This window comes from Polypterus senegalus, chromosome 3, assembly GCF_016835505.1.
Source record: "Polypterus senegalus isolate Bchr_013 chromosome 3, ASM1683550v1, whole genome shotgun sequence".
Classification (NCBI taxonomy): Eukaryota; Metazoa; Chordata; class Cladistia; order Polypteriformes; family Polypteridae; genus Polypterus; species Polypterus senegalus.
The window spans coordinates 247,501,105-247,525,885 of NC_053156.1; the positions used below are offsets into that span (position 1 = coordinate 247,501,105).

Consider the following 24,781-nt stretch of genomic DNA (forward strand, 5'->3'; position numbering starts at 1 on the left):
AAACAATAACATATTTTTTCTGTTAATACCTATGTGCTGCTACTAAGAATACTTGCTTAAAGTTTATTTAAGTTAAATTTAATTGAATAAACTTAGTAAACATCAAAGCATCATCCTTAATTGAACTGTAATATAAACCACCAATGACATGCTTTGGTTAAGATGTTACTTCAGACTTTTCCTCGTATGACAGTTTTCAAATTCGGCATTAATTCTGATTGTTTTATGAACCTTTTAAAATATCTGTATTCCTCCAATAGCCTGAAATATTATGTGATATAATTTTATTACACCAACATGAATTGATATGAAATGTTATGTTTTTTAATTAGGGTCACCCAACTTTACCAGCAATGATGTTAACCAAATGCTCCTGTAACTGTTGATTAATAGCACATATTGGTTTGGAAGCATTTTAATTCATTCATGTTATAGAAATATTTTCACTCATTGATACACACTATATATTTCTTTTGGCTGGATGGTATATATTACTTGCTTCCAAACACGACAACAGTTTAGTTAGTGTGATGTCAGGATTTTGATTCTGCTTTTCCAAAATGAGAAATTACTTCTGCTTTATACACCACTAGTTTTACTTGTGTCCTTTAAGGATTAACATTATGCTGTATAACTTGCATTAAACCTTGGTCCTCAAAAATGATTATCATTACGTTCTACAGTAGAAATAGCCAATATAATCATTCTTTTAGTAGTTTCCAGTGTTCAGATACTGAAGCTGTAAAGCAGCTCCCTATTATGATACAATGACAATAGTTTTTTTTTTTAATTGGAATGCAACATTTATTTTTAATCAATTTTTATCATTATTTATTTTAGCAGAAATACCCATTTTGATCTCTTCTTTCCATAGGACATTTTTTCTATAGAATTTTAGATTGATTTTGAAATGTGGAACATTCTAACTAGGAAGTAGAAAATAATGTTTGTTTTAGAGAACAGATAACCACCTTGTTTTCTCATCAGTTTCAGTCAGCATTTTTAAGGTGGACTCATGAATGTTGTCATTGTCAAATTTAAAAGAGTTAAACACATCTTTAGCTGTGTCCATGGGATTCTTTTAAGACATGGAATATGTTATGTCATACATTTGGAATAACTTTTGTTGGCTTCTCACTCTTTGTGTGTTGCTTAGTGGTGCTGATTTTTTTTTTTTTTAGTTTGATTCAATTATTTTTCCTTATGAACCTCATGTAAACTGTTTTACATGTGTATATTAGAAAAAATAATTATGTATTTAATGATTGCTATTATGAATTAGTCGTTATGCTTAAAAAATAAACTACTGCTGTGATATAGTTTAGGATGAAGTGCTGTTGGAATGTGCAGTCCATTCCAATGTTCTGTAAATCCTTTTTTTAAGACTTTGCTGAATTCCATTTAATTCACCATCCCTTATTAAAGCAGCTGCTTGGTTTCACTAGATTTGCCAGATTGAATTCCGTATTTGCTCATGAGCTTTTTTGTTTTGCTTATTTCATCCACCCATTCAAGAACTGTTAATAGCTGTTGCCTATTAAGGAAAAAGCTTTTATTGTGAAACTATTGTTGCCTGTGGTCAACAGGACACAGGTGCATTACTCCATTATACACTGCTTTAAAGTATAATATAAAAGTAATCAGATCTTGGGTCAGACTGAAAAAGCAAAGGAAAAAAGGGTAAATCTGTTAATGAGAGTTACATTGGATTAAGTAGGTTAGAAAATGCAAGGAAGTTAACAAGCAGTGACATTATTTACTAAAGAAATAGGTGCATGTTTGTTCTATTATGTAATTATCTTTCTACTAGTTCTTCAGAAAATAATATAAGATTTAAAGTTATGTCTTTGCTGATTATGTCATACTTAATGTGCAAAGAAACCACATATTATACTTCTCATAAACAAATTCAGTTAGGAAGCTGCAAGCAAATTGACAGCAGATTAGAATGAAAATATGGACAATTTGCTATCAGTACAAACAACTGTTAAGATTAGAGTTTGCAAAAGAAAAAAAATCTTCATTTAATATCTTTAAATTTTATGTCAAATAATACTTTTTTATTTTCTATTATAGTTATATGAAACACTTAATCTGATTAATGTTTACTTATTATGGAAACAGACAATTTTGGACATAAAGCTTTCAAAAATAAACCTAGTTACACACATGCATGCAAAGCAGCACAAAATAGTTAAGTGAAATTCCATTTGAAAAGGAATGCAGTGAAGGTTTCATTGATACGTTCATTTATCCACTCAGAATGATTAAAGACGAGGACTTGGGAGCAGTCTCCACAAGAGAATGCAGTACTTTAAATGTAACATACATGAGAATGGGTATTTAAATACATTTTTTTAAATATAATTTTCACAAGTAGGCCCAAAATGAATTGTGTATAGATGTAAATAAACATTTTTTTCCTTTCTGTCTAAATCATATTTGCATTGTACACACACTATACCTGTATAGAGGGCATTTAATTACTGCATATGTATAAAGTAGTGGATACAGCAGACTAGGAGAATATGAGAACAAATTCGTAAATGTTGTCGTAAAAGAAAATGTCTGGACCATAATTGTGACCCAAATAGTTTTTTTTTTGTTTTTTTTTTTTATTCTGTAGATGTACAGTGTTTCAATTTCCAAAAGTGGTATGAAACAATGTCACAGGCCTTGGAAGAGGCAAAACAAAAAGAAAAAGAAAAAATAGCCAGGTATGTACAGGTTTACTTTGTTTTCTTATAGCCAAGAAAACCTTTTAGCTAAAGCATCTTGTTTTTGCCATTCTCCCCATGGTATTGTTACCCAGAGAACATCTCCAGAGTATGGTGTACCCACTTTTACACTAGATCATGAAGCTCACATCCTGCTCACTTGACACTTTCACTTTGGTCCTTACTTTTTCATGATGTGACTTGCAGATTCAGCTTCCTGCTTCAAAGTCATGGCATCTGGCGGAAGCCTCATATGTCACTTTTCTGCAGGCTCTGTTTAGCTCTTGTATGGCAGAGAAAGTCATTGTCCCACACACTGCCAAGCTCATGGCACTACGACAATACCAACTAAAAAGCATGCCATTTCTGCTTGGCTCTCCGTTTTCATCCCAAATCATCACCCCTCAGCATCTCTAGTGAGGAGATGTAGCTTCTTTGTGCCCACCCTTTCAGCTGTACTCTGAGTAAACTTTTTACTGAGTAAACATCTTGTCAGGACTCAGATCAGGCTTCCTGCTTGTGTATTGTTACAGTATTATAGACAGAGCTTTATTTGTCCCCAGGGAGAAATGTGGCTTTTTCCAGAAACTCTATAAAGAAATAAATACATAAATAGATAGATAAATATATATATATACTGTATATACACACACACATACACACACAATATGGTCTGAACACATGCTAGAGTGACTAAAAAGAAAGAAAATTTTAAGAGAAAGAAAACTTCTGACTTGGCAATCATAGTAAGGGATTATGCAAGCATATTGCTGTTGGTATAAAGGAAACCCAGTAGTGTTTCCTGACACACTTCTGCTGAATGTACACAGTGTTAATTTGTCAGAGAGAGAATTTGCAGCATTGTTCATAATGGCACTCACTTTTGTTTTAATTCTCTCCTTTGCTTCTACCTCCTGAGGGTCTAGAGTATACCCTATAACTGAACTTGCCCTTTTAATTAACAGTCCAGCACTTTACAGCACAGAAAATTGCACTGGCAATCACAGAGTTGTTGAAGATATGATGGATGTCACTACTCACTTTAATGGAGCATAATCTATGAAAAAGAGGGTGGTGCTGCCCTTTCTTATACAGTATATACACTCACCAAAAGGATTATTAGGAACACCTGTTCAATTTCTCATTAATGCAATTATCTAATCAACCAATCACATGGCAGTTGCTTCAATGCATTTAGGGGTGTGGTCCTGGTCAAGACAATCTCCTGAACTCCAAACTGAATGTCAGAATGGGAAAGAAAGGTGATTTAAGCAATTTTGAGCGTGGCATGGTTGTTGGTGCCAGACGGGCCGGTCTGAGTATTTCACAATCTGCTCAGTTACTGGGATTTTCATGCACAGCCATTTCTAGGGTTTACAAAGAATGGTGTGAAAAGGGAAAAACATCCAGTATGCGGCAGTCTTTGGGCGAAAATGCCTTGTTGATGCTAGAGGTCAGAGGAGAATGGGCCGACTGATTCAAGTTGATAGAAGAGCAACTTTGACTGAAATAACCACTCATTACAACCGAGGTATGCAGCAAAGCATTTGTGAAGCCACAACACACATAACCTTGAGGCGGATGGGCTACAACAGCAGAAGACCCCACCGGGTACCACTCATCTCCACTACGAATAGGAAAAAGAGGCTACAATTTGCACAAGCTCACCAAAATTGGACAGTTGAAGACTGGAAAAATGTTGCCTGGTCTGATGAGTCTTGATTTCTGTTGAGACATTCAAATGGTAGAGTCAGAATTTGGTGTAAACAGAATGAGAACATGGATCCATCATGCCTTGTTACCACTGCGCAGGCTGGTGGTGGTGGTGTAATGGTGTGGGGGATGTTTTCTTGGCACATTTTAGACCCCTTAGTGCCAATTGGGCATCGTTTAAATGCCACGGGCTACCTGAGCATTGTTTCTGACCATGTCCATCCCTTCATGACCACCATGTACCCATCCTCTGATGGCTACTTCCAGCAGGATAATGCACCATGTCACAAAGCTCGAATCATTTCAAATTGGTTTCTTGAACATGACAATGAGTTCACTGTACTAAAATGGCCCCAACAGTCACCAGATCTCAACCCAATAGAGCATCTTTTGGATGTGGTGGAACAGGAGCTTTGTGCCCTGGATGTGCATCCCACAAATCTCCATCAACTGCAAGATGCTATCCTATCAATATGGGCCAACATTTCTAAAGAACAACAACAACATTTATTTATATAGCACATTTTCATACAAACAGTAGCTCAAAGTGCTTTACATATTAAAGAATAGAATAATGAAAGACATAATTATAAAAAATAAATCAACATTAACATCGAATAAGAGTAAGGTTCAATGGCCAGGGGGGACAGAAAAAACAAAAAAACTCCAGACGGCTGGAGAAAAATAAAATCTGTAGGGATTCCAGACCATGAGACCACCCAGTCCCCTCTGGGCATTCTACCTAACATAAATGAAACAGTCCTCTTTGGATTTAGGGTTCTCACGGAAGGGCTTGATGATGATGATGGTCACGTAGACTTCTTCCTTTTAATCCGTCCATCATTGTTGGAGCATCATGAAGCTTTGAGTAGGTGGAGGTGGCGCAGGCCACCACCACAAAGAAACCGGAAAAAGAAACAGAAAAGAGAGTAGGGGTCAGTACCGATTTTAGAGCCACCATGAATAGTTGTTATGATGAATTGAACATACAGAGTATCAGGATTAAGTTAAATTACGATTAAAATGAAGTTATAAAAAGGCCATGTTAAAGTAATGTGTTTTCAGCAGTGTTTTAAAGTGCTCTACTGTATCAGCCTGGCGAATTCCTATTGGCAGGCTATTCCAGATTTTAGGTGCATAACAGCAGAAGGCCGCCTCACCACTTCTTTTAAGTTTTGTTCTTGGAATTCTAAGGAGACACTCATTTGAGGATCTGAGGTTACGATTTGGAATATAAGGTGTCAGACATTCCGATATATAAGATGGGGGAGATTATTTAAGGCTTTATAAACCATAAGCAGAATTTTAAAGTCAATTCTGAATGACACAGGTAACCAGTGTAGTGACATCAAAACTGGAGTAATGTGTTCTGATTTTCTTTTCCTAGTTAGGATTCTAGCAGCTGCATTCTGCACTAGTTGCAAACGATTTATATCTTTTTGGGTAGTCCTGAGAGGAGTGCGTTACAGTAATCTAGTCGACTGAAAACAAGCGCGTGAACTAATTTCTCAGCATCTTTCAGTGATATAAGAGGTCTAACTTTACTTATGTTTCTTAAGTGAAAAATGCTGTCCTAATGATCTGATTAATATGTGATTTAAAATTCAGATTACAGTCAACAATCACCCTAAGCTTTTTACCTCCGTCTTGACTTTTAATCCTAATGTATCCAGTTTATTTCTAATAGCCTCATTGTATCCATTATTGCTGATCACTAAAATTTCAGTTTTCTCTTTATTTAACTTGAGAAAATTACTATTCATCCATTCTGAGATACTAGTCAGACATTGTGTTAGTGAATCAATAGAATCGGGTCATCAGGTGCTATTGATAAGTACAGCTGTGTGTCATCAGCATAGCTGTGGTAGCTCACGTTGTGCCCTGAGATAATCTGACCTAACGGAAGCATGTAGATTGAGAATAACAGCGGACCCAGGATAGAGCCTTGTGGAACACCATATTGGATATCATGTGTCTTGAGTTGTAATTCCCACAACTAACAAAATATTTTCTCCCTGTCAGGTAGGATTCAAACCAATTTAAGACACTGCCAGAGAGGCCCACCCATTGACTAAGGCGATTTCTAAGAATGTTGTGATCAATGGTGTCAAATGCAGCACTCAGATCTAAGAGGATGAGAACAGATAAATGGCCTCTGTCTGCATTTACCCGCAAGTCATTTACTACTTTAACGAGTGCAGTTTCTGTGCTGTGATTTGTTCTAAAACCTGACTGAAATTTATCAAGAATAGCATGTTTATTTAGGTGGTCATTTAACTGCATAATGACTGCCTTCTCTAGAACTTTACTTAAGAAGGGCAAGTTAGAGATGGGTCTAAAATTTTCAAGAGCCGAGGGGTCAAGATTATGTTTCTTAAGTAGGGGTTTAACTACAGCAGTCTTAAGACAGTCTGGGAAGACCCCCGTATCTAGTGACGAATTTACTATGTCAAGAACATTATCAATTAGCACGCCTGATACTTCTTTAAAAAACCTTGTTGGTATCGGGTCAAGGACGCAGGTGGAGGGTTTTAATTGAGATATTATTTTTTGTAAATCAGGTAAATCTATCCTAGTGAAAGAGTTTAATTTGTTTATAACAGGATGTTGGGGTTTAGGGGGATCCTTAGTGTTGGGGAGATATACTATGTTATTTCTAATATCATTAATTTTTTGATTGAAAAAAAGAATTAAAGAATGCTTTCAGCACCTTGTTGAATCAATGCCACGTAGAATTAAGGCAGTTCTGAAGGCGAAAGGGGGTCAAACACCATATTAGTATGGTGTTCCTAATAATCCTTTAGGTGAGTGTAGTTCCTCTGTGTTATACCAGTCCAACCTGTCATTGAAATGGATTCGCAAGTACTTGTAGGAGTGTGCTGCCTCAACATCTATATAGAGGCCCTTTGGTGCAGCAAATGTCAGTAAGCAGTTTGTTTGGTTTTGCTGATGTTAAGTTGCAAACAATCTTCTTTGCACCAAGAAATGAAGTTCTCCACCTGATTCCTATACTCTGTGTCATCCCCTTTATCAATACACCCCATAAGTTCAGAATCATCTTGAGAATTTCTGCAAGTGACATAACCTTGTGTTATATTTATAGTCTGGGGTGTACAGAGTGAAAAGAAAAGGAGACGGGACAGTTCCTTGTGGTGCTCCAGTGTTGCTCACATCCATATCAGAAACATGATCTTTGAGTCTCTCAAACTGTGAACTGCCTGACAGTTCATTATCCAGGACTTCATTGGCTTACCCACCTGCATATGTTTGAGCTTTCTCTTTAACAGGAATGGCTGAATAGTATTCAAGAAATCAAAAAGCATAATTTACATATAAAGTGCTTCCTGTTTACATCAGCAAATTCATTTTGTAACTGTACCCTAATCAGTAAATTGCCTTTTGATCTCAGCCTGGTAACCCGGACTATAAGGAAATTGGATTTGTCTGGGTTGCATCTTATTTCTACCATCCCGTACAAATGGCATGACACAGCTCAGGGATGACTGTGAGATTCCTGACAGGTCACCAAATTCAAGCTGAAAAGCTCCATTTGCCAAATACCAAATCAAGTCAAGTCAAGTTGGGGAGCATGCATTGGTACAGTGCGTTGCCGCACCCACTACACGACGAAACAACTTGGGATCCCGGTTGGAAACCATCTTAGGCAGACACGCAGTCCAGACCCATCCTACAGCAATGACCCTCTATCTGCCGCGGCCAGGTGTTACTTGGGCGACCCCATGGTCTGATCCAGCCACTCGGGTCCCCATCAATGAGGATCTTACGATCCGGATCATCCTCAGGATGTTCAGTCCAGTCTTCATCTCAGGTCACTGGATAGCCTCCATGTCTTGCAACCATATAGCAAGACAGGAAGTCCCAGAACTCTAAAGACTTGGACCTTCGTCCTTTTGCATAGATATCGGGAGTGTCACACACCCCTTTCCAGCGACCTCATGCGCATGGAACGTCTTCTTCCTCTGCTGTCAGAGGACCTGCATAAACTCCGCATTTCAGTGGCGGCACTCTCCGAGGTGTGCTGACCGGGGACTGTCCAGATCTCTGTGGGTGGATACACCTTTTATTGATCTGGTCGCTCTGATGGTTATCATACTCGGGGAGTAGCTGTTGCTGTAGCGGATTGGCTTCTTCTGATGGTGTCTGATGTCGCTCCAAATACCCTATGGTTGTTAAAACCAGAAATGGAACCGAATTGAATGATTTCTGTTTCCTGGTCTCTGCAGGCTACATCTCAGCACACAGGTCCAAAAGGACAACTCTAGGAAATCTAAATCAGCTTATAAACCAGGCATCATCCTCATCATCAGCTAGAACAATCATCATGATCCCTGAAAATTCACTCATTGCATTGCCTGCTGTTGGCTAAATCCTACAAATAAGCTAACGTTGCCATTGCCAGTTATGTCATCAATGCACAGCACAACTTGTGTAATCTTTCATTTAGGTATTAGTAGGTGTTACCTCATAGCCTCATTCCTAACATCACTAACCAACCTACAAACACCACAAGAGAGGAGATATAAAAAAAAGCACTCCTGCACATAAAAAGGTACATAGCAGTGTTTAAATTTGCGATTGGCACACTGCTGTACAGTCTCTCAAAGGCATTGCGCTATCTTGTACAGTACTGCACATCGTAGCTCAAAAACATGGATTACCTCTGCAACCTGTGATGAATGCATGGATGACCCAGGCCATGTCCCTCAGGAAATCAACACAATGGCAATTCAAAGAGTGCTTCAAATGTAAAGAGACTTGTATATATTGCAACATGAAATTTACTTGGCAAAAAGTTCAATAACAGTTTCTTAATATCTCACATTTTTGCAAATACAGCCTGCATTAGTTAATGCTGTGTTTTCTTTTATGTCTGCTGCACGTTGGCACATTGCAAATGCTCTTTCCACTCTACTGCTCCCACTGTTGTTTTTTTCTTTTGTGTGTGACTCCTGCAGGGAAGCCAGAAAAAATAAATTTTTGGAGTTCTTTACTTCTATCAATAATATCTCAAGTTCACATTCATTCAAGTTTCATTTTTTATTTTTTTACTCAGGGACCTTGGCCAAATTTATATGGATGAATATTTAAAAAAATATATTTTTAAGCCATATATGGTTATTGGTGGGTGCTAACAGGGCGTAACTAAAAGCCCTTCATAAGTACATAGTTTTAAGTTGATTTGAGATTTATATTTATCATACCATTTTATTAATTTCATTTTTTTTTATTTTGTTCTTATTGTGCTTTTGCCTTTTGAGAGTAAACAAAAATTTAGCTAAGAATTTAAGCAAGATTTTATATTTGAGGTCCTTGTTCTTATGCTACCTTTGATACTAATCCATTTCTCCACTAATTAAATCAATTTATTTTATGTCAACGGGAGCAATGATAGAAGACATGTTAATGTATGAATTTAAGCAAAGCTTTTCAAAATCACAGGGGACATTTTTTACGTAGTGCAATCCCTTCTTAAAAGTCTTCACATTGTCTTTCTATGTCTATCTCTTATTCTTATAGTCTTGTCTAAATCATAAAAGGTACATTTCAGTGCAGTCTGCCAGGACTAGGGCACATTCTATTTTGAAGTACCTCTTTTATGCAGGGAAGCCTTTCATTACAACATTTGCATGCTGCCTCTTTGTATTAATTACTCAAGCATTCTTCATTAAATCCTCCTTATTCAAACTCATCTTATACCAGAGATACATCAGAACACTTTTCCAATGCATTTCTTCCATACTACAGCCACCTTCTGTAAAGCACTCGCATGGTATCTTTTTCTTTCTCTCAGTGTTTTTAGTGCAGATCCACATTTAAATTTACATTTAAAAGTGGTCCCCAAAATCATGGGCCATCTTTATTTTGTAGTGCCCTTTTTGTTTAGTTTAGCCCCTTTCATTAAAGCACTTATGTAATCTCTCTGTCAGTTTCTCCTCTGAACATCATGAAACATTTGGTTTTAAATGCCTTCTTTTTGAATATAAGAATTGGAGTGGGAAGATTCCTATTTGAGAGAGCATTGTTTAAACAGGGTAGCCTTCACTGCTTAAAACCCTCAAGGGTCTCTCTTTATACATTGACCAAATACCATACATTTAAACATTGTAGAATCACAGATTGATTTTGTTTTTGATGTCTCTTTTACATAATAGTCATAATCATTTTGGGAATTCATATATTAATTGTGTTTGCATTATAGTTCTGTTTCATTTTATAAAAGTTATTATTTTTCATGTTATTATTTATTTCATCATCCACTTTTATTTATGGTCAATTTAACATTGATTTTTGAAAGGCCGCGGCCATGTTCTTTGCGTTTTCTGTGTCTTTTGCTAGTCTCATGATTTGTGTCATCACACATCAAACATGCCTGTTTAAGATGGTTGCATGCAGAACTCCTTCCAAGCTTTTTAAATTAAAAAAAAAAATTCTATTATGTATGTTGGTACTTATAATATTTAGGAAAGAGGTTCTTAGTGACAATTGAGACCAATTGCTCTCCCATTTGAACAGCAACTTTTTTGCCCACCTGTAGGTCTCTTATTATTCATTACTGGAGTGGTTTCGGGTAAGCTACATTTTAAAGCCGGTATAACATAAAATGTATATGGATCATCTCTTGGTACTTGATCCCTTTTGAAAGGCGCTACACGAAGGCTATGGTACAGAAATTACATTTTCTATGTGGACGTCCAAGTTTCTGCCTGTGGTAATGTGCCTTACCGGCATTACCAGCAATTAAAAGAAAATCATTTTTGTGTGCTCTGCAGTGTTAAGAGAGAAAGACTTTGGTTGGGGATAAAAGGAAAAAAGGTGTAAAGAAAGGAAACTTGCCTTTTTCTTTAATATGGTGTAGAGAGAGGTCTTCGCTGACGATATGAGCGTTGCAGTGGGTCTCGTGTAGACTGGAGAGACATGTGCCTTACCAACATTACCACCAATTAAAAGAAAATAATTTTTGTGTCCTCTGCAGTGTTAAGAGAGAAAGGCTTTGGTTGGGGATATAAGGAAAAAAAGGTGTAAAGAAAGGAAACTTGCCTTTTTCTTTAGTATAGTGTAGAGAGAGGTCTTCGCTGACGATATGAGCGTCGCGGTGGGTCTGTGTAGACTGGAGAGACGGCCCTGCAATTAACTGTCCGGGATGGCACTGTCGGTCCTCCACTCCTGGGCATATCTTCATAATCCGACCTGACGACCTCATAATCATATACATGTAAAAGAAAGTGCGAAGCGCCTTAATATTAGTTTGCCGCGGTCTAGAAATGGGATCCCGTCTTTACAGTTGTCTGGGCTATAGCTCATGGGAAGGGGGAAAAAAATTTAAAGTGTTTACTTTCACTTAAGGCAGAAGCGCAGTCAGCGTCTCAAAGGCCGGCACAGCTACCCACGCGCACGTGCCGACTGCCCGACTTTTGTAGTATTTTTGCAGTGCAGGAAACGCCACTTTTTGCAGACACGTTCACGTGAGCAAAACTCTCCGCACTCTTAAGAGGTCTTGCTTTCTCTGCGCACTGCGCTAATAGTCAGTTCACGTGAGCCGCTCGAGTACTCTGAGCTGTGCCTGTGCTATCTCGTGCGATCTTGCGATGTCCACGGCATTATTTAATGTTAGCTAAGACCCGGCACTTAAAAGTTTCTCGCTACAGCAAGTTTAACTTTGTTGCAAAGTGATCCAAAGTCTCGTTTATACCTCGTGTCTTCTCATTAAACTTGTATCTCGCGAATAAAGTATTCAGTGTTTTTCTTCAGCGCTCTTTGGGGGCTCTTCCTTCTTTTTCTAGGTACTGCGGTCACAGTCAGTTCATGTGATTACGTGGGAGGCGTGATGATGTCACACGCAGCTCCACACCCCACGGCCATCGGGCTAACGTCCATTACAGTATATGGAGAAAAATAGGTTCCAGTTATGACCATTACGCGTAGAATTTCAAAATGAAACCTGCCCAACTTTTGTAAGTAAGCTGTAAGGAATGATCCTGCCAAATTTCAGCCTTCTACCTACACGGGAAGTTGGAGAATTAGTGATGAGTGAGTGAGTGAGTCAGTCAGTGAGTCAGTGAGGGCTTTGCCTTTTATTAGTATAGATACAGTAGGGTATTACATGAGTGACCAACACTGTCCTGGGTGGGGCCTATTATCTTCCTCTGTAAAAATAAGGAATCAGTACAAGATGTGCCGAAGACAAGTTCAACAGGGTAAATTTGTATTCTGGGCGAACACACACACCAACACATATTTAGCTTCATATATTACCGGTAGATTGTTATTTTTATAGTAAGTGATCAGCATGTTTTTACTTACTATTAAACATAAGTTCAATGATTATTAGAATACTATCAGAATAACACTTTGTTAAATATACAGTATTTTCAAAGTCCTCGATGTGTTTATAACATTATTATATGTATACATTGTCGCTGGGCCATATAATACAAGGTGTATTCCTCACATGAGGTTCCCACAATTTTTCCAGTGATCTGAAAGTTAAACAATTTATGTTGTCACAAATAGTCCATTGCTACCTCTAAATATCCACTTCTTTATTTCTACCACATTTAAAAGTAGACAACTAATACATAAATAAGTCGATAAATAACTTGGGCAGAGGAAAATGTCTTTTGGCAGTTACATTTAAATTAACAAATATTGTAGTGTAGAAAAAAGTTTAGTGTCATTCTTTTAAAAGTTATTAAAAACTGATATATGCTTAAATGTGTTAAAAGTACCAATTTAAGGCCTGTTGTTTTGATTTGTTTGATACATGTTCAAATGAATAGCATTACTTGTACTAGAAGATGTCCACACATTCCATCACATTTTAAAAAGACAGGATTTATATAATTTAAATGAATTTCAGGCTACATCATGACAGCACCCCATAGTATTGGTTGTTCGACATTTAGAATACCTTGTATGTATAGAATGGCTCCTCGTCAACCTTAAATAAATATTTCCTTTTATTTAGCTTTCCTGGGACTGGAAAGGTAAGGTGGAGTGTGTCCTGATAGCACTTAGTGAAAACTGGGAATGAAAGGCATGCATACTCATGGGATTCAACTTAATACTTTGTGGCTCACAACCTAATTTTAGTGCTGTGGGTGGGACGGGCTTTGTCTGGGAATAGATTTTAAAATGTAGCTCTAAAGTACAGTACAAAGTTATTGTTGAGGCTGCCTTGTATATTTTGGAACACACCCCTGTGCATAAATATGTACTGTCATACTGGGACAACTTAGGACCACTAGATAATTCAACTTCATGCATGTAGGCTGTGAGAGAAAGGAAATTTAGATTATGCAATTGTGACAGTGGATCAATAAAACTACATTATAGTATACTTTAAATGGCTCTAAAAAACAATTCAAAAAGTGAGGTAGTTTACAAATTACTGCTTTTAGGAATTTAGGCAAAATTTCCTAATACTTTGGAAAATTGTTTTTTTTTTTTTAAACTATAGAGTCAGATGTCAATAAAACATCAGAAGTGTGCCTAGCAAGACTGTTAACTGCCAAGTGACAGCAGTTATATACCTTTTATGAAAATATAACTATTAAGTGCTTTTGTTTAATATGCTGCCTTTTTAAATGGGTAAACCTGAGACTGAGTAAATCAATCCATTTTTCAACTTGTATGCAGGTTTTGTGAAGAAGCACTAAAACACATTTTAGCAGACTGCTTGTAAAACATTCAATATAAAAGCCCCGCCTGTGCTTAATAAAATGGTGTAACTGTTACATGTCAATGTAATGCACTGATGCTTTTTTATTTGACAAAATCTTATTGCTTCTGACTTTTTAATAAATTTATTATTCAAATATAATCTGTCCCATTTGAGTCAATAAAGTATACTGTCCAAACGCACTAAATCATTAGTTCTTAAAACCACTCTCCATTTAAAGGCTATGCCACCTTTGAAGAATTACCTGATTGTGGTATAATTCCTTACATTTCAGGAAAAGCATATGCTCTTCCTAGGGAAGATAAACTTCAGGGGGCCAGATTCCTTTGCGTTTTAGTGGGCATTACACAATATGCTACAACCCGGCATTGATTCCATTCTAGAACTGCAGGCTAATGTAGTTAAATTAGAATTGAATTGAGTCCACATACCCCAACCAAGGAGAAAAGAGAGTGGTTAGTAATGGTTAATGGTCTAAGTAGAGTAAAAACGTTACTAGCTTTAGTACAGTATGAACAGCTGTAAAAGCACCAACAACAAAAATGTTCAGCCTTTACTGTACATTACCAGATAGATTATTTCAGAGTTGGGTTGCTCTGTAGCTTAAGGCTGTGGAAGGATAAAAATGCCTGCATTGTTATATCCATGTACTTTTTAAATCTGTATACATTTGAGAAATTCATACAGAAGTTGGAATTGCCAAAAACCCTGCAATATATCATCACCCTAGTATGTGTTAACATTCAATAATAAGTGCCTTTTTTTACCTCTCAATATCAAGTATTCTGATATAGCTCTGAAGTGGTTGCAAATTTATTATCCAATTTTTGTTTATCTGAATTTAAAACTAAAATTGGAGGGAATATGTCAGTCTATCTGTAGCCCATCTAAGTCCTTCTTGCTCACACAGAAGTATGAAGGCAATAAACAAATTTGACTGTTTCTCAGAACTTTTAGAGCTGTGTGCTGATTGGCTCAGCAAAGGAGCGCTAAATTCGATTGCGCTGTGTTAACCAGGAAGTCTTGTCTCACTCATTCAGCATCAACGTGTTTCGCTGTGTAAAGAGTTAACTTTTGTGCTGCTTTGTGTTTATCTTTGTGCATAGTCAAGCCCTTCGTTATGGCTCCAAAATGATCTGTTTATCGTAATGGCTGTAACATATGTGATATCGGAGACGCTCAATATCTTTAGGTTTTACTGTATATTAACAGTGTGTTTACATACATAATTTCAACGGATCTTACCTAATATCTAAGAGAAAGGGTTTATGCTGTATAACTGTGCGAGAAATGTTTATAAGAGTGTGGGAGGGATTAAAATATATAAAAATAACCGTATGAACATATGGTTTTTACGTTGTGGATTTTCACCTTTCGTGGGGGGTTCTGGAACGCAACCCCCGCGATAAAGGAGGGATCACTGTATAAAGCTTTCAAATTGTGTGGCAGAATGATTTATTTTTAGGTACTGTTTTCAATATTTTTAATTTAACAAATTGTTATGTAGGGGGCTTAAATTACGTTGTTATGATGATATTTGTACTATACTATATTTTGGATGTTTTTAAGAAAATAAAGTAAATTGCTAGTAAGAAGCTGGAGAAGGGTTACATAAATGCTTATTTCCAGATGGAACAAATACTGTACGGTAAGGTTAATCCCATACTGCAAAATAAAAGGACAAAAAAACAGTTTCAGATGCTTACGCTTCATGTTTCCACAATAAACTTGAATTTGGTCAGGTGTAGATGAAGGCTGACAGCCAAAATTGTGAGCATCCAATCATCATTTTATTTATTCAGTGTTAAATTGTCCATTTTATTACCAAAAATGTTGTTGCATCTGTGCTTGTACATATTCAAAATGAAGAACAGAAAGTCTTTCAATTATTGTTTTATGTTTTGACTTATTATTTTGATACTATCAGTATTATTATTAATTGCTGTTGTTAATTTGTGATGTTTTCATGCCATCATGTTGTGCTTTGGTTACCTTTGGTATGACCATATTGTTTATAGCAGTGGCACTTGTCCATAGTCATATGACACAGAATTACGTGACATGATGTCATTAAGTTACCACTATAAAACATGGCAGTGCCCAGGTGGTAATGTCTGATCTTCAGCTCACATTTCAAAGGACAGACCTACCATCATGGAGGCTAAAAGGCCATTTGAAACCAAAGATTTTTTAGTATAAAGTTCTGCTAACTACTTTTATATAAACTTAGAAATTTATTTGACATTTTGGTTTGGTGCTTGGTCTATGTTTGAAAACTTATAATGACCCCTGCCTAACTGACTACTGTTTTGCATTATAGTGTTTGGTGACTTTATATCCCTGCCAGATTGTCTCTCTCCTTTTGGAAAAATCGTTACATAGACTAACTGAATGTTGATAAAAATTGCAGTAGTCGTGAGTTTTGAAATACTTTATTTTTTTTTAATTTAAAAAAAATAAATGCAATAAATAAGCAAGACTTTCTGGTATATATATGTGACAATTATCTTGAGACCAATTGATAGAAAAGTAGAAACTAGCTCGAAATGATGCCAGCATATTGCAGTTCACATGTTTTATCAGTTCTGAATTACTGTTACCCAAAAAAAAAAACACACAATTGAGCCCTGTCAGAGTCCGAGTTCATGATGCCATTTCTGAATTGGTAAAACAGCTGGTGTACTTCAAAACATTTATGTTTGTATATATCAGCCATTTTGGCAGTTGTCAGTGGATAGTCTGATCCCTTTAACAACATTCAGTAAATTAACTGCAGGTTTCACAGTTTTTAAAACGTGGAGAAGGTGGGGGAGTTGCAAAATTTGTAATGTAATATGACCCAGAGTTTGGGCTGATGATGTATAAATAAGATACAATTATTTGGAATAGAAAGTAATAGGTAATTGGCAAATGTTTAATGAAAGCAATCGAATGTACACACACACACACACACACTACCTTGTATTAACTGTATACTTTTGTCTTTTGCACAGATTAAAGATGGTAAGCATGTGCATGTTAAATTACAATCAGCATTTCTAAATTGGTTTGTGCATGAGTGTATCCTGATGTAGCCTGACATCCTGTTACAGGTTTGGCTCATGCAATAAAAATCCTGTTGTGCTGAATCATTTATAACAAATTTATTTTCTCATCAGTTGGCCTTTTAAATGCATAGTATTACATATTATTTAGATGGTAAAATGTAAATGTGTTTTTTCCCACTGCAGGAAATCTTGGAAACTGGAAAAACCTTTTTACTATATACCGAAACAGAAATATTTAATCCTCAAAAAAAGACGTAAGTAATAAATGCAACCTTTGTTAATATTTAGTTACAGTTTATGTTAAATAAATTACATCCTCCAAAGGTTTTCCATATAACATGTATTTAAAACCCTAGTACATAGGCTTTAAATACATTTGTCTTCCATAAGATTAGATTACTTATTTAGACTTAGTTCCTTCTGCACCAGGCATCACATTGGGCACCAAGTGATCGTTGTTGAGCCTGGTCAGCAGCTGCAATGGCTTTTGTTTTATCCCATGCCAAGTTAACAAAACCAGACGGTTGACTAGAGCTTGTTGAGATTCACTTGATGTTTTTGTTGCAAGGAGTGTTTTATATAGTGGGTTTGCTAACCCCAACTCCTACGTTTCTCCTTTATCCAGGCTTTGGAGAATTTCTTCATCCAGTGGCAGAGTTCGGATTAGATTAGAGGAACTTTATAAGCTTATATATATATATATATATATATATATATATATATATATATATATATATATATACAGTATATATTATATATATATATACAGTATATATTATATATATATATATATATATACAGTATATATATATATAATATATTGTAAAAGGTGCTATATTTGCGCCCAGACCAACACAGACTGGCACGAGTAAAATCAACAAATAAACCTTTATTCTTCTTCACCTGTGGGGCACGTCTTCCCCATGTTCCACAGGCAGTACATAGTCACATCACACAAGCACAACAGAGTCACAACACCTCTCTACGCCACCACTTCTACCGGCAAGCATTGACCACCTTTACCTGACTCAGGCTGCCGGAGTGGTGGCTGCTGGCTCCTTTTATTAGGCACCTGGAAGTGCTGCAGGTGCTTGATTGCTGAGTTCCGGCTGCACTTCCGGGTGTGGCAAAAACACTGCCCATAAGGGTCAGGAGTCCCAACTGCAGCACCCCCTGGTGGCACCTGCGGGACCCAAAAGGGCTGCATCAAACACCAATTCCCATGGAGCCCTGTGGGAAACCGAGGCACCACTCCAACCCCGGGGGGTTGTCATCTAGCGTCCAGGGGGAACTATTGAAAAATCCATGGTTGCTCCCCTTGAACATATACTGAAGGGGCGTCCCAGTCAGGCAGGGGTCCTGGCTGTCTGCCATAATATAAAAATATACACCACCCTCACTCCAACTAGCCATACGAATGTCTAGTTTGGATAATATGAGAGAGCTTCAGCTGTCAATAGTAGGCTTGTTGGTGGCAGTAAGATGAGGTCAGACCTGCTTAAATTGTACCACAGGTATATATTTAATGGCATTAAGATTTGAGTAGAGCAGGTCTAGCTTGTAGTTTCCAGGGTCATGTAAATTTTCTCCCTGGCCTGTAATGTGGAAGAATTAAGTCTGCAAACTAAGTCTCGATATGTGTTTAGATTTAACTGTACTGTGCTCCCTTTTTCACCATTGTTCATTAACATAAATCTCCCGTTGCCCTCCTTCTTTTTCCCACTGACTCTGATGTAACGCACGTACAGAATTAAAATAGCATCTGAAATAAGAAATGTAGGCCCAAAATGTCATATTTTCTGTACTTGCCATAACTCACTCTGAAATGTAACAGTTCATACATCTTACTGTATATAAAGGAAATCAAACATTTCTCATTATATTTAGTCAGACCAGGTCTGAATCCTTTCCATCTTACTTTTGACCTTGCTCCATATCTTCAGATGAGTAGCTCCTTTCATAAGCTGTAACGGAGCTGTTTAGGAGGCAATGATCGCGGTGCATGTAACATCTCTCAAGTTTGCTTGAAAGGCAGTTGTGATGCGTAGAGGCTTGAGTCTGAATTGACAGCAGCATGTCTTCAATTTAATTTAAAAATTCATTCAAAAATTTATAATAACAAGCCAGAGGCCAAATCTTCACCTCAATAATTAATAACATAAATTACAAAAAAAAAAAAAAACACCTGTAAAGGCTGCTCTAAAAAGTGCCTAAAAGTGAGCACTGGCTGGTTAGACAATGAAATGCAAAATTAGATTTTGGTGCACATTACTTACTGATAAAGATGAATGATGTATGAGGTAAAAGTCAATCACATTATGCAAGGACTTGTGATATAACTCTCTGTGGGGGAAAAAATAAATAAAGCACTACTAATGAATCTCTAAATACAAAGCACTGTATTAAAATAAAAAAAAATTATATATGTTTTCCTTAGGTTCTTTGTCAGAGATGCTGCAAAATATAAACACAGATAATTTTATACTTCAGTTTGGGATCTCAGAATCCCAGTATGGGTCAGCTTCTAAATGTTGTTAGTTATTTCCTACAATAGTGTTTACATGAGTTCACCTTTGCTCTGGATATGTGTGCAGTGAAATCGCACCCCATGCCATATGACAAGTATGTGTGCCCTGATACCACTACGGTACTCCACTGTGAGGTTACTGACTGCAGCCTCTGTCATCCGCCACTTTCATGAATATCCAAGTTGCTGCTGAAGTGATAACCCTTTAGCACTGTCTGTGAAAGCCTGAACACTCCTTATAAATGTGATTCTTCAGTGACCATTACAAGTTCAGATCTTTACTATTGCCCATTCACCTATTAAATATGCATTGACATAATCTTTTGGTTATTCCTTACCTGTTTAAAACGGCATCCTTTGCACATTTGGTTCTCTGTTTGAGTAGTCACTTGCATGGGAAAGGCAATTTGTGCTGACAAAAATGGCAGTTTATTGAATTTGTCTATTGTAAGATGTATTGTATTAATGTCATATTACCAGAATAAAGGTACTGAACCTTGAATATATAACACAAAGAAGAAAATATATATATTTAAGAATGTATTTAATAATTAATTAAATCTACAGTCTTTAGAGAATCTTGTATTGGGCCCCAGATTTAATTGCGCAATCACACATTTATTTTAGGATCCATCAGGTGTATTACTTTATAAACTGTGCCTCTGTTATTAGCACACCTAGTGTATCAGTAGGGACTATCTGACTTTGTACCAGTACATGCTGTTGTACCTCTTGCACTCTTTAATCTTTGCTGCTGACAGGTCCTTCAAATGTTGTTTTCACAGAGACACTGTGTAATATTTTGAGAGAGGTTGTGTTCTTCAGCTGAAACTTAGTTACAGATGAGAAGGAAAGAACATGTAGCTGTCTTAGTGGTTCATGTTTTTTTGGGTTTTTTTTTCCATACAAATAGTATATCATCTAGTTAGCTGTCAGTTTGAACACCTACAGGTCCACTGTGTAAGGTGATTGAATCATTTTAAAATACCTATTGTTAAATGTTTTTCACACTCTTAAAAATAGATTTATTTCCAAACTTCATTTGTTTACTACATAATTGGAGTAAGTAAATGTGGCTTTTACTTATTTCCCCACATGATTGTACTTGCTGTCCCGCTTTAATTTTAACCTTGTTTGCTCAGGTGCAGTTCTAATGTTATTATTTTATTTGTAAATGCAGCTGCTCAGCATTACATACCTGAGGATAAATAGTTTTTTTTCCTTTCTTTTCATTATAAATATATTGTATATATACACAACCTGAGAAAACAAAAAGACACATGGGTTGTCTTGTTTTGAATAAAAGAATCTGAAACTTATATGTTCCATTTTTGCTTTGACTTTTAAAAGTCTCCATAGGTAAAATGTGTACTGTATGTTCTATATAGGCAAATAAACCCAGGAGAGATTAAACTGTAATATTATTGTACAAGGATAGGCAAGGGCATCATTGAGAGTGTTGGGCATTAATTATTTTGTGCTCTTAGGCCTAAAAATATGTATCACATGACAAAGAGTTCCTGCCTAAATGTACAATAGTATAGACATATGCGGTTCTGTAAGGTTTTTGTTTGTTTTTCTTTTTTGTATAACTCGTGTTTGAGCCTCATGTTATCACTTGGTGAATAATGCATCTTCATGCATTACTGGAGCTACGCAGTCTTTCTTTTTGTTTTATGTATGCAAATCTAGTGTCACTTTTTTGTTTAATTTAATTTGCATAGCCATCATCTTTCTCATTGTCCAAAACACGCAGTACCATCTCCTTACTTTATTTGGAATGCCAATTTTGCAGTCTTGTCATTAGGTGGTTGCCCTTCTGCAGCTATATGCTGGGAGTTTATATGCATTTTTATTATTATGGTTTGTTGCAGCTGTATGCATTTGTGCCCCATTGCAACAATCAGATTTAAGAGAAATTAACAGAAGCTCATTACACATACAAGATGGACTTTGTACCTGAATGTAACAACATGTTAACCTTCAAATTTTGAATTGTTACAATTCTTTTTTGTTATAATGTGACTGATTCACTGAATGGCATTTTTATCCATCCATCCATCCATCTTGTAAACCCACATATCCAGTTCAGGGTCACAGCGAACCATCAGGCACAAGGAGGGAGTAATCCCTGGCAAGAGCACCTGTCCATTACAGAATGAATACACAGACATCCGTGGCCAATTTAGCATCGCTAGTCTACCTAGTATACATGTCTTTTGACTTTGGGGAGTAAACCGGAGCACTCAGGGAACACCTTGGACTTGAACTGTTGTTCATCTTTTTGCAAGGTAGCAGTGTTACTGCTATTATGAACACTAGAATTTCTGAAGCATACAAAAAAACTCATAATTCCGGCCCACCTTAAATTCCTTAACACCTCTCCATCAGCGTCTTTTGTTTAGTAAATAAATGTATTGATCAGCACAAGCAGCAAGCAGCCTGCTATCCCATCCCCTGCCTTGACGGAGCTCTGCTCGTGGGCAAAAAGTTCTCCCAATTAAATCCAAGGCTCATTATCTCAGTGTGATGTGCCTGGAGTTGTATAGGGTAAATAATACAGTACAGTAATCCCTCCTCGATCGCGGGGGTTGCGTTCCAGAACCCCCCGCGATAGACGAACATCCGCGAAGTAGAAACCATATGTTTGTGTAGTTATTTTTATATATTTTAAGCCCTTATAAACTCTCCCACACTGTTAACATTATTAGAGCCCTCTAGACATGAAATAACACCCTTTAGTCAAAAGTTTAAACTGTCCTCCATGACAAGACAGAGATGACAGTTCTTTCTCACAATTAAAAGAATGCAAATAGATCTTTCTCTCTTCAGGAGCAGAGAATTTCAGAGGGTGAGAGAGAGAGAGCGCTCGCAAAGAAAAGCAAACAATCAAAAAATCAATACTTGTGCTTTTAAGTTAGTATCTTCTAAGCAAACAGCCTCTGTGCAAACAGCCCCTCTGCTCATATCTCCTCCGTCAGGCGCAGAGAACGTCAGAGAGAGAGAGCGAGATTAAAGCAACAATCAAAAAATCATTACGTGTGCTTTTGTGCTTTTAAATATGCCGAGCACCGCAATAAAGCGGCATTTTCTTTAGAGGAGCGTCAGTATCTTTTAAGCAAATAGCCTCTGTGCAAACAGCCCCTCCGTCAGGCGCAGAGAATGTCAGAGAGGGTGAGAGAGAGGCAGAGACAAGCAAACAATCAAGCTCTGCGCGGGATGCATATCTTATAGCATTGAGGAGTTTTAGTTAATATGTAATACATGTTCTGATTGGGTAGCTTCTAAGCCATCCGCCAATAGCGTCCCTTGTATTAAATCAACAGGGCAAACAAACTGAGGAAGTGTGTAGCATAAATTAAAAGACCCATTGTCCGCAGAAATCAGCGAACCAGCGAAAAATCTGTGATATATATTTAGATGTGCTTACATTTAAAATCCGCGATAGAGTGAAACCGCGAAAGTCGAAGCGCGATATAGCGAGGGATTACTGTATATCATTATGAGGAACACATGCATTTCATGTGTTTTCCATGTCGCTAAAGATCTGGGTAAGTGTAGGATGAAAGGAAATGCAAGAAATGCTGAACACATACCTAAAGCAGAAACATTTTCCATGTTATACTAATAATGACGAGAAGTATATAATGTGTGAACACTTTAGTCCAAATATGAAATAAACACTTGCACTTCTATTCAATAATATAATCAAAGAAAACAAAAGCATTCAATTTACATGTGGCTGTCAACGAGTTAAAAACTCAAGCTCAAATGTCAATCAACAGGGAGTTTAAGCATATTCTTAAATGGTGCAGAGGTAAGAACTGCTGCCTTATAACCCAAAGGTCCTGGGTTCGAGACCGGGCACTCCGTGTTTTGAGTAGTAAGCTGCTATTGTTATTTCTACTATATAATAAAAACATACATTTGATTTGACACTGTAAGACCCGGTGTAAAATTTGGCTACTTGTAAAAGTTAGTGCTTGTTTTTTTATTACTCAGTTTTATTCTCTCAGTGACGTTCACGTGGTACAACAAACTTGCCTCTCCCTCTCTGAGTTGATAGCATTTATCTCCATTATTTTCACAAGGGCAGCGCTGTGGCTGATGCCTACTCAGAACTGTTTGTTGTACTGGCCATCAAAGATACAATGTCCCATGACCGCTATCAGAGTGGACAAAGGCAGGACCATAGCAACAGATAGCTTCTTCACAGCGATTTCACCAGCTAATAGACTGCTATAACGCAACGCAACTCTATTTGACACCATAAGTAAAATGGGACTTCCACCTGCAGCTAAAAAGACCGGCTGTTACAGACTGAAATCAAAGGCTACTTCTTTTTAGGCACATACACCGTCAGCATGGAGCTGTCAGATCTGAATACTAGCATGGTAACTTGCTTGCATACTGAAGTGACTTTAGCTTCAGGTGGAAGTCCCATTTTACTAATTTTACACCCTTGGATTTGGGAATTTCAGCCCTGTCCCAACTGAAGAGAGAGACCCTAACCACCATGGTTGACAGTTGGTCTGGTGTTCTTGGAGTGTTGAACTGTGCTGCCTTGGCACCAAACATATACTGTAGTTTGTGTCTAAGGCCGAAACATTCAGCCTAGATCTCAACAAGCAAATAGACATATTTTCTGAAGGTGTCTTATAGATGTTCTCGTTTCTGAGAAATAGCGTTTTGTCTTGCCACTTACCTCAATTTGCGTAAGTCTGTAGTTTACAGAAGTCAGTTACTGTCATAAAGTACAAAATGTTTCTTTAAGGTTGCAGTGACGGTTTGGTAGCTTCCCCTAAAGAAGGTCTGAAAGGAAGTCCTGAGCTTTGCAGTGTCATTTTGGTGCCATACATATCTCTCTTCCACCCCTTTAACACTAGAATTACCAGAGCCTACGAAAAAACTCGTAATTCCGTCCCACCTTAAACTGCTTCTTAAATCCCTTCACACCTCTCCAGCGCCCTTTGTCTTCTAAATGTGCTGATAAAGAGAAGCCGGCTATTCCATCCCCCACCAATTTAGAGCGTGCACGAACTTCTCTCAGCTCATGCCTTGATTGAGTATCTGGGAG

General features: G+C 37.2%; 1 protein-coding gene across 2 annotated transcripts in view; it reads left to right on the forward strand.

Annotated features, from left to right (window-relative positions):
- taf1b (TATA box binding protein (Tbp)-associated factor, RNA polymerase I, B) overlaps window positions 1-24,781 on the forward strand; it is a 203,337-nt gene that overhangs the window by 137,450 nt on the left and 41,106 nt on the right. For both annotated transcript variants that reach the window (XM_039748885.1, XM_039748886.1), the window contains exons 12-13: window positions 2,627-2,717; window positions 17,361-17,431. In XM_039748885.1, the coding sequence (XP_039604819.1) occupies window positions 2,627-2,717; window positions 17,361-17,431 (162 nt within the window). The remainder of the gene's footprint in view (window positions 1-2,626; window positions 2,718-17,360; window positions 17,432-24,781) is intronic.